At 42.9% G+C, this 16905-nt stretch overlaps 1 protein-coding gene across 2 annotated transcripts in view; it reads right to left on the bottom strand.

The window, feature by feature from the left end:
• Positions 1-708: 708 nt before the first annotated feature.
• GPR176 (G protein-coupled receptor 176) overlaps positions 709-16905 on the bottom strand; it is a 97262-nt gene continuing 81065 nt past the window's right edge. Inside the window, exons 2-3 of one of the 2 annotated variants that reach the window (XM_081227116.1) lie at positions 8973-9225; positions 709-3967 (exon numbers count right to left, since the gene is read on the bottom strand). In XM_081227116.1, the coding sequence (XP_081083242.1) occupies positions 2845-3967; positions 8973-9225 (1376 nt within the window). In that variant the 3' untranslated portion in view covers positions 709-2844. The remainder of the gene's footprint in view (positions 3968-8972; positions 9226-16905) is intronic. The other variant, XM_081227115.1, reaches the window with a different exon arrangement.

Here is a 16905-nt window from a genome sequence, read left to right as displayed (position 1 = left end):
CTGAGAAGTGGAAAGATGCCTCCCACAATTGTCCAGCAGAAGGACAGGGGCATTTTTATCCACTGGTTCCCATGTCCCACTGATCAAGGGTTACCCCCAGAGCTAGGGAGCTCTCCCAGGGCAGACAGCAGAGAAACTAGGCCTTGATGGCTCTCAGGGAAGTGAGTAGATGCAGCCAACAATGGCCCACTGCAGACATGGCTAAAATCAGAGGTGAAATATGGGAGTCAGGGCAACAGAAGCCTCTGACACAGTTATTACCTCATTTTATAGAGAGGAAACCAAGATACATGGAGATTACCTCACATGCTCAAGGTCACAAGGTGGGTCAGTGGTAGAGTCAGGACTCAAACATGGGCCATCTGACCTCAAGGCCATGGCCCCAACCATAAGGGGTAATGACGGCTGCACTACACTCTTCCCCGTGTAGCTCCACCTATACGTTTGAGCAAACCATCCACCAATTCCATTTGGAACCCAGGTTTGGGACATTTATTCAAAAATTGCAGTTTCTTCTTTGGGAATTCATTTTTCAAGTTGCAACAACATAAGAAAATGCTACTAGAATGCTGCATCTGCATGTTGGGAGGAAAATAAACACCTTTCTTTTGAGATCACACAGGAAGAGAGAGGTTCAGATAGTATACACTTGAGAGGGGGAAAAAAAGAAAACAAACAAAAAATCACTCAGACAACCTTTTTTGAGTTCAGAAACTGCTTTTCAATTTTTTATTAAAACATAATTCTTCAAAGAGTATAGAAATACACCTAGCCATGACGTGTTAGAAGTCAACCAACTGCTTCAAACATACATAAGTAACATCTATCAAATTCCGGCTCACCAGAATTTATTAAGTTGTACATATATGTTACCAGAATGACACCAACGTGGCTACATTTGACAGATTCTTCTAAAGTGCACACAAGTTTCTGACAGGTTATGTTTCCCCTTGATGAATGCTATAACAACTGTGACGGTTTGAAAGATAAGCTTGAAGGGCCACAACGGGAAGCATCAGGGCAAGGAGCTCCAGAGCGCACACAGGGGCCCCGGGAGAGGGGGTGGCGGGCCCCCGTTTCCGCTGTGAGCACACAATGCTTCAAAGAGACGAACACAAAGAGGAAGGCACTCCCTCCTCTGGACAAGGGTCTTTGGGTTCACATTCAGGAATCACAAGACAGCACACCCAGGAAAGGACAGGAAAAGGCAACTCCCTACACATAGTCCGACCTTCCTACGAGGGACAAGGGCCTGTGTGGTTCAAGGAGAAGATCCGTGAGGACCCCTGCCACTGGGATGTGTTCTTTGCCGCTGAGGATGCCCCCTCCCTTGAAGCTTGCTCAAGGCACTGGATTGGCTCCCTTCCATACTATGAACAGGAACAAAACGCCCTCCAGAGAAGAGCAGACCTGGCGCTTGATTTGCTCTCCTTAAGAGTGAAGTTTCCTTTGTGGTTTGAATTCAACCTGGTGAAGCCCACCCCAAAGTAGACTCGAATTGCTGTGAGAGCCCTCAGGCGACTGATCAATGGAGGACACTGTCCTCCCTCTTCCATCCTGTCTGGCTCCTGCTACAACTTCACTGGGAAGGAGTAAGTGGAGAGCTCACCTGGGCTAGGTATTGCCTTGGCATTGTACAGTGATGAATTCCTTCTCCATGTTCTGTTCCTCCTTTGCGCCCAAATTGAAGGGAGAACCACAGTCGTACAAACAGACTGAAAATGAGACTGGCGACACATGGGGTCTGCAGTCCTCCTTGGAAGGGAACCAACTTTTCCCACTCTTGGGCAGACTCACTTTTCCTAATCAAGTATTTTTAGCTTGACGTTTCCAGAGGACCCCATTTATCCTAACTTTGCCTTTTTAAAGGACCTTTAATTCCAGAAGTTGGCACAAATCTTTTTCGATACAGTTTACCCCTGCTGATTGCTGCATAAAATCTTTCACATTGAGACCATGTAGGAAGAGAAAACTCTACAGAGTGTGGATATTTCTCAGTCTTTCTTCTCCACTTCTAAGCTTCTCTCTCATTTGTTGAAAAAAACACAACTTAAGGGGGAAAGACATGATAAAAGCTTGCAGTGTTTTCCAACCAACACTGCGAACTTCTCTTTCTGAGGCCTTAGTGATGCCAGGAGATGGTCAGGATAATCAAGGACAGAATATCTTCCTAATCCCTGGGCACATCTATTGCCATGTCTGTCAAATGGGGGTGCAATATTCATTCATCCGTCACCTACATCCCAGCGAAGGAGATGAAGGGCATCGGGAGAAACTGAGTCATGTGATCAGGCCGTCCAGGAAAAAGGTATCAAACGCCAAGGTTCTATCTTCCCTAAAGATACAGATCAATATAAACCATTTTGAATATTTGTCATTTTAAAGTCGATCAAGTAGGCATTTTCTTGTGGCCACACGGCTCCATAATTATCTTGGGCTTCTCTTAGAGTGCCCCTGCTTCCTTTGAACTCATAGACATTCTTCTCTCCACGTATTCTCTGCAGGGCCCGGAACTGAGATATCCCCAGAAAATGCACACAGAGAACCCACCCAAGACCCGTTTCCCACTACCCAGCTTTTGTCTCCACAGAGAGGAATGTGGACTTTACTGTGGATCACTGAGATAAATATATATATATATATGTGTATAAATATATATATATACGCCCTCAATAAAGAGGACATACGATTTTATATAGATTTCTCTCTCATTCAAAAGCATCTGGCCCATAAAGGAGGAATCAACCCATACTGGGTTGCAAGGAGATCAGACAAATCATAGGCCCAGTGAAGGGAGGGCAGGAATGTGGAAGGTCTGTTGCTTCCAGGGATTTACAAGACTTGCTAGGAATCCACCTTTGGGAAGATGCTCACTTTATTGTTTCTGCTCATCTTCCGCTCCACCCTGCCTACCTTGGGCATCTTTGTCTGGATCAGCTCTTCTGGGGTGTTGCCCAAGGGGGGAAGCAGCCTCTTCTTGCTATTTCGGGTCTCCGAGAGCCACTGTGGAGGCAACTCAAATGGCCCAAAGCCGAATTGCAGGGAATACCTGTCAGGGAATGTCTCAGGTTCCACAGGGACTGCTGGTGCCACCTGGGATATAGAGTCCACTGTGCCTGGGGGTGGTGCAGGGGTAGCAAACCGCGGCCCCTGCTCTACCTCCAGGCAGGTGGGAAGTAGCTCCCTGGCCTGGAGTTCAGCTGAGCCGGCATACTTGGCTTCACTCTCTTCCTCGTCATCTGTGGGCTTAAAGATCTGCTGCTGCCCAATGTGGAACATCTCCAGGAGCTGGCTGCCCGAGCGCATGCTGGGCTCCAGGCTGGCATCGGCCACCCCGCTCCCTGTGCCCACCACATTCCGGCGACTGTAGCGGTGGTGCAGTTGTACCAAGGTCCCTACCAAGCACTTGCGGATAGATTTGTTCACAGTAAGGAAGAGTACAGGGTTCGCCAGCAGAGAGACTTTGGGCAGCCAAATGGCGGTGAGCAACAAGAAGACAGAAGTGTTGGGGACATTGAGCACAGTCTGGTAGACGACCAGTGTGGCATAGGGCACGCTGCATAAGATGAAGACCATCACCATGGACAGCAGGGTGGCGTGCAGCTCGGCCTCCCGCTGGGAGGCGAAGGGGATAGAGATGGTGTTCTGCGGGGTCCGCAGCGCTGCTATGATGACCTTCTTCTTCTGACTGGCACTCAGGGCCCGGCGGATCAGTATCAAGAAGAGGAATACCACAGCCACAGGCACGATGACCGTGGTGATGTTGTAGACCAGAACGTACACCAGGTGGCCCAACGAGTTGCTCCAGACTTCCGTGCAGGTGGACATGGCATAGATGTCAGCCACGTTGGTCACCGCAAACACAGGGACGCTGGCCACCACGGCATGGGCCCAGATGTATATCACTAGTTCTCGGGACTTTGCATCAGATATTTTTCTCTCCAGCGGATAGAGGACTGAGTAGTACCTGCCAAACGCACAAGCAAAATTCATTTCACAGAAGATACACTTTAATTAGGGGAATCTATATTACTAAAAGTAGGAAGGAGGAAAGAAAGGGTCAATTTCCTCTACTCTGCCTAAGACAGAGGAAACCACTGGGGGAATTAGGAAGCTAGACCTTAAGTTTTGAGGATTTTGCTGTACAATTCACAGTTAGCTTTATAATTATTGCCACCAGGACTAAATCCAAAACAGTGCCCTCGATATAAAGGATATCTCCCTCTGCTGGAAAGACACCTCTTTTTCAATTTAAGGGTAAAGGGTAATTTGTAAAAAAAATTTTTACCTGGGCTAGAGGAGCTTGAGGGCAATTTTCAAAGCCACTAAGAGAAAGAAAATGTGTCTGCACACAAATCCAAAGGAGACTCGTGCCACAGTGGATATGCATGGATATCACTAGCATTTACAGCCACCTGGGGCAGAAGAAGCCAGTGTGAGGGAGGGACTCTGACAAAATCCTTCCACAAGATCAATTTGACTGAAAAAAATCATGCCTGCTCAATCGCCCTTGTTCCCATGAAAATCACTCAGTACCCCTAAGAGCAATTAATAGACTTAAAATGCCTTCATGATTAGATTTTTGTTAAAATCAGGGAAGACTTTTTTCCTTCAAGCTTGACTTGATTATTCTATAACCACCTAATCAGAATTCCAAAAGCACCTTGTTTCAATATCACCTATGACTGGGGGAAACCAAGTACTTTGTTAGACTCTAGAACCACATCTGTCATGAAAGGGCAGCCAGCAGCCCTCAGAGATATGGCGAGTTTCTTCACCTTAGCTCGGCCCACGTCTGTGCAGTCAGCTAATGCTGGAGTCGACCTTCCAACCCTATTAACATGCATTCCCTCATGGGGCCAGCTGAGCAGGCATGCCTTCTGTCACAAGGATTTCTGAGCACCACCTATGTGCTAGGTATTGCCAGGCACTGGACTGCAAAGATGGAAGGACGCACGGGAATGTTTCTTAACTAAATGGGGAAAGGGGGCATGTAAACAAACAATTGTAACCGAGCAGATGATGGCTCTACTGGAGCGACGCACAAAGGAGGCGGAGAAGGGGAGCACCTGGGAAAATGTCAAGAGCAAGCGGCCCTGTGGTGGAGTCTGGCAGGGGACAAGCTGGGGGAGAGATGATGCAAACACAACACGATCACGGATGACCAGAGATGGATGGAGTGCAGTAAAATGTGTTCTAGATCACTTTCTGGGAAGGGAAAAAAAGAGAAAGAAATGTATAAGTTATACATGCTCTCAACTGTTTTTCTCTGAATACGGAGAAGCTTTTCTAACCACCGCTCAATAAATCCAGTGTGATGGCCCCACGCCCACGCATGAATACACGCCCACTGTCTCTGATTCCCATTTGCTAAGTGACAGGTAACAAACCCAGGCTTCCCATCATTTTTTATTCCATTCTAGGTTGGGAAATAGACTGCAGCACAAGCACACAAGCTCACTATCAAGCTCACTATACATCATTTTGTTAGTGTGTGCGTCTCTAGAGGATGATGCAGGAAGTGTAGGTGGCCTCCCAATTCACTTGCTGACTTGGTGCCACGAAACAAATATCTGGGAAAGAAGTGAGAGAAAGAACTGTTTTCCCTTTGTCTTCATGCACAACAAACCTATACTTTCCAGTAATCTGCATCTCTGAATAATGAAATAGGAATTTACCAAACTTGCTTTTCTACTAAAAGAACTTGCTTATCTTTTTTAAAAACTAGGAATTTTGGATTAATAGATATACACTACAATATACAAAATAGATAAACAACAAGGACCTACTGTGTAGCACAGGGAACTATATTCAATACCTTGTAATTATCTATAATGGAAAAGAATCTAAAATAGAATATATACACACACACATATATATATAATTGAATCACTTTGCTGTATACCTGAAACATTGTAAATCAACTATACTTCAATTAAAAAAAATAAAAATAAAAGACACACTGAAAAAAAATGATGGCAAAAATACAGTAGATTTTCTGCTGGAAAGAAAATAAGGATTTCTTATTATTTGCATATTTTCTTGCCTAAAACCAAAGACTCAAAATAACTCACAGGGATTATTGCATTGCTTCCAGGTAGAATAGCAACCTGTCCAGAATAAAGTGTTCCCACTCTTGTTGAATCCTATTCTTAAAAAACCTTCAGGATTCATAGCAGCATTAGTTATAATAGCCAAAAAGTGGAAACAACCCGAATGTCCATCAACTAGTAAATGGATAAACAAAATGTGGTATATGCATACAATGGGAATATTATTCGGCAATAAAAAGGAATGAAGTAAGTTAAGAGAGTAGTTCATGAGTTCTCATTACAAGGAAAATAAACATTTTTTGCTACCTATATGAGATGATGGATGTTAACTAAATTTATAGTGAATCATTTCACAATATGTGTAAGAGAAGTCATTATGCCATAGACCTTAAGCTTGTACAGTGCTGTATGTCAACTATAACTCAATAAAGCTGGAAAGAGAAAAAAAGAAGTACTGATACCTGCTATAACATGGATGAACCTTGAAAACATTATGCTGAGTAAAAGAAGCCAGGCACAAAAGAACACATATTGTATGATTCCACTTATATGAAATGTCCCCCCATACAGAGACAGAAAGTAGATTAGTGGTGGCCTAGGTCTGGGGGTGGGAATGGGGAATAACTGTAAATGAACACAAGGTTTCTTTTTAGGGTGATGGAAATATTCTAAAGTTCAATTGTGGTCATGGCTGCACAACTGTACATATACTAAAATTCACTGACTTGTACATTTTAAATGAATTTTATGATACGTAAATTATATCTCAATAAAACTATTAAAAAAAAACCTTCAGGAAAGAAAAGCCCACCATGTGGACTGCAGACATAAGACCTCACCAAGCAGGTAGTAAGGGGCTGCCAGAAAGACACACCTGCCATGAACACAGAATGGATCAACACAAAAAGCATTAGGGTGCCCACCGGGAAGTAAACAGACTTTTCACTCTAACTTTTCACGGTTTTATTCCAGTTCTATGCAATGGCACTTCCCAGGTGTTCACAGACCTCTGGTTGAGCATGGAAGAGACATGCAAGGTAACCAAAAAGTGGGTGTGGCAAATTGGCATCACCTGGTGCACATTCAGCTTGCTGAAGGGATTCCAGGGGCCCACATACTAAGTTTCTGAATGCAAATTAATTGCCAACATTTAAAAATGATAGAATTCTAGATTTCTGATTTCTCTTCTAAGAAATAGGAAGTCTGGCCCACTGAGTCGTGATACTCACAAAGCAGCTATTAGCTGCATCTGCTGAGCGATGGCCCCTATGAACAGGAATGCAGACACACAACCCCAACCTGGCCTGTGTCACTTGGTTTTGTCACCTGCCTCGTCTGTCTGTGGATGGTGAGTTTCTAGGGAGAAACTGTCAAGGAGCTGGAGTGGTTCCCTGCAAGATCTGATGGTAAAATGATTGCAGACAATATATCTAAGGAAGAATGTGCCGACCAGAACGGAAGACTAGAGAAAGAGAGATAAATATTGTGGCCAAACACAGGCCACAAATAATTCATTTAGTTCGTTTTACCCCTGAGGGAACTGAGACTTAGAGAGGTTAAGCCTTTGCCCAAAGCCACCAGCAAGAAAGCATCATAGGTAGGACTTAAAGCCAGACTTCTGGTTCCAGAGTCCTGTTTCTTAAGCACAAAGTCAATGACTTCTCCTAGTATGTAGGGGGCTTTGTGTGGCTCTGTGTCCTCTGCGCAGACAACACTGGGCAGCTAATGAAATCAGGGTTCCAAGCCAGAGAGGCTGAAGTGACTCCATAGATGGATTCTGCAATCCATACCCTTATAGGTCATTAAGGTATTGAGTATGTTTTAAATGGACAAAGAGTTTTAAAATTCTAAATTCATCTAAAACGTAGTCAAATTTATCACAGGGTATAAAGTCAGAAGAGCCAGCACTTTCCCTTCAGCAACTTGTCCTCTCTGTAAATCTTGAAATCAAAAGTTCTTGTGGGGCTTCCCTGGTGGCGCAGTGGTTGAGAGTCCGCCTGCCGATGCAGGGGACATGGGTTCGTGCCCCGGTCTGGGAAGATCCCACATGCCGCGGAGCGGCTGGGCTTGTGAGCCATGGCCGTTGAGGCTGCGCGTCCGGAGCCTGTGCTCCACAACGGGAGAGGCCACAACAGTGAGAGACCCATGTACCGTTAAAAGAAAAAAAAAAAAGGTTCTTGTGGACACAAAATATTTTTCAATTCTTCTTTGCTTATTTAATTCTATTCTCTAAAATGTATTATTATCTCAATTGTATTCATGAAGTGCTAGCGACAAAGAGAAAAGACAGGCAGCTGTTGATTACTGAGAACTTCACACTTCACTTTGATAAATTTGATCAAATTATGTATGACAACAGTAGCTAGGATGTAAGATTTATTTCCAAATGAACATCCTTTAAAAAAGGATGGGAAGAGAAAACAAACACCATCACAATATAAAACCTTGGAAGTAAATCCTCCAAAGGAATTCTGGTGCTATCTGGCCAGGTCCAACAGGACTGTCTAATCATTTGTTAAATAGCCACTGAATTGTTCTCTTGTTCTTCCAGAAATGTTTTCATCCTGCCTCAAAAGGCCCTAATTGCACAGTTAGCAATCTGATGAGCAATCTACTGCAAATTGCAATGCAAATACCGCTAATTCCAACCAAGCTGAAACTATATCATGATCCAGCTCTGCCCCAGCATAGTCATGATGTAACCTCCCCAATGCCACATCTTTTCTCAATGGTCCCATTTTCTGGAGCTGCTGTCTTCTGTGAGGCATCTGTTTCAGCAATCGACTCTCTTTCTGTTGACAACAAGCAGACTAAAAAGCAGTATTTGGAACACTGACTATTCACTATTTGCTTCATGATGCTAATTTTTCAATACACTTAAAAAAAAAAAAAGTTGCACCCCTGGCTACCTGATCTTACCTGTCCAAGGCAATGGCGGGGAAGCTGAGGATAGTCACAGAGCAGAAGACTTTGTGCAAAAACTTAACGACCTTGCAGAAGAGCATGGTGTAGATCCACCAGCAACAGTGAGGACTGGTGCTGAGGATGATGTCGAAGGGCACGCAGACCAGGCTGGCACAAATCCCCGAGCAGGCCAGGTTTTTAATGAACCTGTTGGTGACAGATTTGAACACGGTTGTGCGGCAAGTCAACCATAACACCATGAAGTTTCCTGGCCAGATAGGCAAAAATAAAAACAAAAAAAAAATGTTTAAATAAAAAGAAAGAAGACAAAAAAGAAAGAAAGAAAATACAGGTTAAAAAAAAGATTGAAAAACCATGTTTGAGAGTTCATTTCAAAGAATTTAAAGGCATATGATAGTCAATTTATGTGAAATTATTAAATCACTTTCATAAGTATCAAAAAGTCTAGAAGAATTTTTTAGTGGTGAGTTTTGCTATTTAATTTTAGGCATAATAGTATTATGATGATGATTCTGTCTCACCTGAGTATAAACAGTCGGCTAGGGATTACCTAACCTCAGCCAGTCTACTCTGACCAAGTTTGCAAATAACCTCGCCTTACCAAACTCTGTAACAGAAACAGGACGAAAGCCACACATGTGGCTTAAAATTTCCTAGTAGTGATATTTTTAAAAAGTAAAAAGAAGCAGGTGAAATTTTAATAGTGTATATTATTGAACCCAATCTATGCCAAACATTATCATTTCAACGTCATCATTACTTTAAAAAGTATTAAAGTAATATATTCATTCTTATTTTTGTGCTACATCTTTGAAATGTGGCATGAGTTTTTTTGTTTGTTTTGTTTTTTATTTATTTATTTTTGGCTGCGTTGGGTCTTCATTGCTGCGCTCGGGCTTTCTCCAGTTGCAGCGAGTGGGGGCTACTCTTCGTTGTGGTGCACAGGCTTCTCATTGCAGTGGCTTCTCTTGTTGCGGACCACGGGCTCTAGAGCACAGACTCAGTAGTTGTGGCACGCGGGCTTAGTTGCTCCGCAGCATGTGGGATCTTCCCGGACCAGGGATTGAACCCGTGTGCCCTGCATTGGCAGGCAGATTCTCAACCACTGCACCACCAGGGAAACCCCTGGCGTGCATTTTTTAAATTGAAATATAATTAATATATAACACTGTATTCTTTTTAGGTGTGCATGCTGTATGTTTTATTTTACACTTACAACACATTTTCAGTTCACACTTGTCACATTTCAAGGGCTCCATAGCCACATGCAGCTGGCGGCCGCTGGACAGGCCTGCACTGTTCTAGACCTTTAGTGTCAATAACACACTTGCCTGTCCCTCTCTGAGCATCTTCCTCCTGTGGCTTCCACAGGCCTACAGCCTCCTGGTGTTCCTCCCACCTCTCCCAGGCCCTGGCTGCCCCCAGTCTTCTTCACCAGGCCCTTTCCCATCCTCTCTCTCCAGCTTCTCCCTAGTTTAAATCACCCATTCAGGTGGTTCTCCACTGAAATGCTGGTGACTCCCACATTCATGGCCCAGACTAGGCCTCTCCTCTCAACTCCCGACTCCTGTCCCACTGAACATCTGACTCTCCACCCCTTCTCGGTCTGTTCTGCCCACCCATTGTCCTCCAGAGCCTACACGATCCAGGGCCAACCTGCCTAATCTCACGCCACGCTGCCCCTGGCTTGCTGGGCACTGGCTACGCTGCCCGTTTTTTCTGTTCTTGAAACACAACGAGGCTGATCTGGTCTCCACGCCTGTGCACAAGTTTTTTATACTGCCTAGCACGGTCCTCGTGTGTCTGATTCCTTTTAATCCAGGTCTCAGTATAATTGCTGCCTCCTCAAAGAGGCCTCTGCTAACCATATTTTTATTTTAAATACTCACTGCTCCTCCCTCCAGCATACTCTCTTATAATATCCTGTTGTGGCCTTCTCAGCTCTTATCATAATTATTAATTTGTTTACTCATTTTCCCTTCATTTCATGAGGATAAAAAAACATGTCAGTCTTGTTCACTATCATAACTCCACTGCCTAGTTCAGTATCTGGCACGGAACAGGCATTCAGTAACTATTTAGATGAATGAATTTGAAAGAGAACAAACAGTAATCAAAAGTCCCTACAGTAAGATAATCCGTTTCGTAGTAGGAATGTCATGAGAGGCTATTCTGAGTCAGTAGTTCCCAAATCTCACTATGCATCAGAAGTACTATACCAGACATCCTGAATCATAGTTATAGGTATAGAACTGGGAACCTGCATTTGTAACAAGCACTTCAGATAGAGTTGGCCGCCAGACTGAAGTTTCAGAAATGCCACATCTAGACAGAGACTGTAGCCTTCATCCCCAGCGTCTCACAGGGCCCTAGTCGTCAGGTATGCGGGGCAGCCTACGTTACCAGGGGAGATTTTACCTGGTGAAAGATCCAGGTCCACATGGCTAGTCAGTCATGACCCAAGGACATTGCTCTCTCCTGGGCACAGGCACAGAGAATGCCCTCTAATGACTGAGGCAACAGCTCAGCCTCATGCGGAAGGACAGCATGGTGCCAGGGGAGGGGAGCACAGGGCTCAGGGCTGCAGCCGAAGTCGCCACCAGGAGCTGCCTCGCTGCCTCAGATGCTGACATAACTTACTGTCAAGAGTCTCTTTTCAGACACAGTAGTCTACAGCTACTTCTTATCTGCCAGAAAAAAAAAAAAGGGCACTGCATTTAGGTAAGTAGGCCAGCTGCTTCCAGGAAATTCTCTACCAAACTTTCCTTACATAAATATGCTGACTCAGTGAGATGAAATTCACAGTGTGAATATATACACACGTTTGTTCAATAGAAAAGCTGTTTATACTAATGTTACCGCCTCAGGCGCCCTCACGCTTTCCTGTCACCAAGGTTACAGACTGAGCAATAATGATGTATTTGAAGCTCCATCAATATGGGGATTTTTTTTTTCCTGGCCTTTCCCCCTGAAATGCAGATTAGGATCTGGCTGAAGCATCTTTCCTCACTTAAGTTTTACAGATAGGACTTAAAATCTGGTAACCATCTAATAATGAAATTGCCCACTTAAAGAAATCTGCTGTAGGACTTCCCTGGTGGTGCAGTAGTTAAGAATCCGCCTGCCAATGCAAGGGACACGGGTTCAAGCCCTGGCCCAGGAAGATCCCACATGCCGTGGAGCAGCTAAGCCCATGCACCACAACTACTGAGCCTGCACTCTAGAGCCCACAAGCCACAACTACTGAGCCCACGTGCCACAACTACTGAAGCCTGAGCACCTAGAGCCCGTGCTCCGCAACAAGAGAAGCCACAACAGTGAGAAGCCCGCGCACCGCAACAAAGAGTAGCCCCCGCTCACCACCAACTAGAGAAAGCCGCGTGCAGCAACAAAGACCCAACACAGCCATAAATTAATTAATTAATTAATTAATTAATTAATTAATTTAAAAAAAAGAAATCTGCCATGAGGAGACTGTCATGGTATCTTCAGTTGTTAATATCGGGGCTGCCTCCAGTCCACTAGGGGACTTCCTATAAAGACCATCCTTCTGCTTTATAAAACAAGACCCATAGGATTTTCTATTTCTCTATCACTGTTAATCTTTGTCGCTTGGTAGGTTACACTGAATAAAACATTTTGTATAACAAACAGGAAAATTCATTGCAAAGGAGAGAAAAGGCTGTGGGCAAAGGTCTCTCGTGCATACAGTAGATTTCTTTGAAACTAATCTCCATCATTACCCTCATACTCTAACTCTCTTATCTTTCTCTCTCCCTCCCAATTATGTCAGGCACACTTTTTTATTGTTTTTTCTTAAATCACACATTTTATTAGTATGTCCATGCTTGCAAATCAGGAAACTTGTTTTCAATGAGTTATTATTGAAAAACCCGAGATGGCTATAATCACATTGTATCTCCACTTACTTATAAAACTCTACGAGGCATCTGAAGCCTAATCCCTTTTCCTAAGAACCTGAAGCTAAAGAAGCCTCTATGTTCTTTCCCTTCTTTAAACCACCTCTCTCTGTCTTCACTTAAAAACTGACTCATTTGGCTCTAAGAACCCAAATTAGAAAAAAGTATCAGGAGAGGAGAACCTACACTCAAAATCTGATTGGCCACACATTAAAAAGTGTGTGTGTGTACACATGAGAACACACATACATGTGCAAGCACACAAATATACACACAACAAAACAAAATAATTGCATATTTTATCATTTAATCTCATGAGCACTTTAGATTCTTCTTAGCTTTACAAGGTACATCAAGGATAACTCAGCATATATTTTAAATAACACAGTGTTCAACCTTGAGATACTTTTTAGTTTAGACATCATGGTCTAAATCACCCAACCCCCTTTAGAAATGATTCAAGTTCTGTACCCATTCTTCCTCCCTACATATTCCCATTTTATCTTCTAATGCTGGATTCCATGACAACATTCAGTGCCAGGGCTGTGGGCACAGCAACACAATTAGTACACACTCACAGCACACACAACCAAAAGGGGAATAAGAGGTAGAGCACGATGGCGCTGGTAATACAAACCTACTCTCCCTGGGACTGCTATTACTCTATCATTACTCCTCATCTAAAATACAAATCAAGACTTCTCTTTACACAGTATAATTTGATATCAGACAATGCATAAAAGGACAAAAAAGAAAGTAAAAATTATCCACCCAGTGATAACTAACTGTAAACTTTAAGTATTTATCCTTCCAAACTTCTTTTTATATATACGGACTTTTTGATTATGCCAGTGGGGTCAACTACTCACACTGCTTTTCTAGACCTTTTTCCATAACAACCACCTTTCTATACAATAAATAAAAATAGATTTATATCATCATTTTAACAGCTTCCTAAAAGCAATAGTGCTTCTCTGGTTATACCCTAATGTATTTTGTCTATTGCACATTGATGGTTTTTTTTAAAGCTGTTTTCAATACATCTCTATTATACAATGTTGAGATCAACATCCTTATATACTTAAGTTTGGAGGAAGTGAACTGATTCTTTACTGAAGATAAATTTCTAGAAGCAGAATTTCCAGGTCAAAGAGCTTACACATTTTTTATGTATATTGCAAAATGACCCTCCACACAAGTCATATGAGAGAGGTGGTTTCCCCATATGCTGTCTCACTAAAATATCTGGAATTTTGCAGACTTCCTCAGTCCTACGATTCATATTTTCCTTATTTCCAGAAAATTTTCATCCATTGCCTCTGAATCTTGCCCTATCCTTTCTCCTTATTATCTTCTTCTGGAATTCTTATTAGATTTACGTTAGACCTCATTCTAGTCTCTTAACCTCTCATTCATATTTTCCATTTTCCATCAATTTATTGTCTTCTGCAAACTGAATGCTATTTCTCATGTCTTCCTTCCATTTTATCAAGTCTCAATTCATCTGGAAGTAATCAAACCATCTTTCTTTCTTTCTTTCTTTCTTTTAGCTTCTTGGGTATTAAACTTTTTGAAATTTGTATTTGGGTCTACTTCGAACTGCTTACTCTTTATTCCTAGTGTCTAGTTATTTTACTATGGCTCTTTTCCTTCTTTAATCTGTAATCACGTTGTTTTTTTTGGCTGCGTTGGGTCTTTGTTGCTGCACGCGGCTTTCTCTAGTTGGTGGTGAGCGGGGGCTACTCTTTGTTGCGGTGCACGGGCTTCTTACTGCGGTGGCTTCTCTTGTTGCAGAGCATGGGCTCTAGGGTGCCCGGGCTTCAGTAGCTGTGGCTCATGGGCCCTAGAGCGCAGGCTCAGTAGTTGTGGCGCACGGGCTTAGCTGCTCCACGGCATGTGGGATCTTCCTGGACCAGGGCTAGAACTGGTGTCTCCTGCATTGGCAGGCGGATTCTTAACCACTGTGCCATCAGGGAAGCCCCTGTAATCATGTTTTTTAAATGCTTATACTTTCTTTTAGATTATTCTGTTTCTAGTTCTAGACATGTTAATTTTGCCATTTGTTGGTTCTCCTGGCCCTCCTTTTATGGTTTTCCTCATATGGTTTTTAATGTTCAGTTATGAGCTCATAGTATATGGGGGTTGTTTTTCTGTGGCAGGCTACAGACCCTGGTTGTGGAAATGTTTCAAGTGGCTAGCCAAGCACATATTAGTACTTTGTTGCACTTTCATGTGAAAATCAAAGACAATGCAGTTGAAAGACCATTCTGAGAAAGGTTTAGTGTGTGGGGAAATTTTTACCCTAGGGAGACGCAGGATATTTTAATGACTAAGAGCACAGACCCTGAAGCCTTACTCCCAGATTCAAGTCCCAGCTCTACCATTTACTAGCTGTGTGATCATGGGTGAATTAACTTCTCTGTGCCTCAGTTTCACCATCTGTAAAGTGGACATAATAACAATGCCTATGTCCCAGGGCCATTGTGAGGATTTAATAAGCCCATACAAATATAAGCACAGCACTTAGAACAGCTTCTTGTGCCTAATAAATGCTATGTAAGTAGATATGTCACTGTTATTATTAGTTGCAAAAGTTTCCAGAGGGCACCAAGGAAAGGTCTGACAGCGAGAGAAACAGTGAGAGGCTGGGCCAGAGGAAAAGAAACCTGGAGCTGTATATAGAGAAGATAGAAGAGGATAGGTCCCCTAGAAGGACTTGGAAGCAATCAGGAAGAAGAGACAAGGTAGGACTGACTGGCCTGCAGGTTCCACATGGAACACTGGGGTCTGACAAGGAAGAAACTCCTAGGTTTACCCTGTGGAGGTCCCTTGGGTGGTGCTGGCAAACTCACAGAAGACTGTCCCGTGGGGTCATGATGGGTGCCTGGGACTATCATGTTTGAGTAGTTGTGACAACTTCAGAGCTCCATCCTCAGGCCTGTGGCACACACACAACTTGTCTCTCTCCCCCTCACTGTTGTCTGGATTCAGTGACTTCACTAAAGCCTTGTCTCCCTGGCAGGGGGGGCAGGGGTCGCTGCAAGATCTGCTCCCTCCTAGAATGTCCAGCCTCCATTTGAATCGCACATGACAGGTCTCAGACCAAAGACATCTCTTCTCCAGATGGAGTCCTGCTCCTAGAATCCATCAAGCCTATCATAAGACATTCCAAACACCTTACAGAAATCTTGCAGCAGCACACAAACATGATACATCTTAATAAAGCCCCAGAGTGAATTAAAAACCCAAAGGGTCAAAAAAAATCAAAAAAGGAATCAATGATCTTGACATGGTTTCATTAAGGAAAATGAAAAATCTCAAAGTGATGATGACTTCCTAATGTTTTCAATTCAATAATCTAAACAGCTTGAAACCATCAGGAGATTATTTGTATCATTATGGGGAAAGTTTTAAAAATGATATCTGGCCAACGATAATGGTACAAGTAATAAAACAATGATTATAACTATACTTCATTATTTGTTTAAAAAACTTTTTAAAACATTAATAATTACCCACCATCTTCCCAATAGGTAGCCACTAAGCACTCTTGTGCATTTAGACACACAGGTTGAGCAATTAAGAATTTTAATCAGAATTTAAATTTTGAAAAAGTCTATTCAAAATTATTTGAAAAAAAAATTCAATTGGCCCTTGAACAAAGCATGGGTTGATCTGCATATAACTTATAGTCAGCCCTCCACAGTTCCTCCACATCCATGGATTCAACCAACCATGGAATGTGTAGTACTATAGTAAATATTTACTATTGAAAAATATCTGCATATAAGTGGACCCACGCAGTTCAAACCCATGTTGTTCAAGGGTCAGCTGTATTCAGTTTCTTACCACCTTTCTAGAAAGTAAAGGTGTCCCTGAATATCTGAGGGCATTTCTCCATTTTATTTAGGTATGGTTCAGAGGTAGTTTCATTATGACACTGATTTTTGCAAAGAGTTAGTTTTTTTTTTTGTTGTTGTTTTTTTGTTTTTTTTTTTGTGCAGTAC

Source organism: Mesoplodon bidens, assembly GCF_964165515.1.
Source record: "Mesoplodon bidens genome assembly, chromosome: 3".
Taxonomy (NCBI): Eukaryota; Metazoa; Chordata; class Mammalia; order Artiodactyla; family Ziphiidae; genus Mesoplodon; species Mesoplodon bidens.
This window is presented reverse-complemented; position numbering and strand designations above follow the sequence as displayed.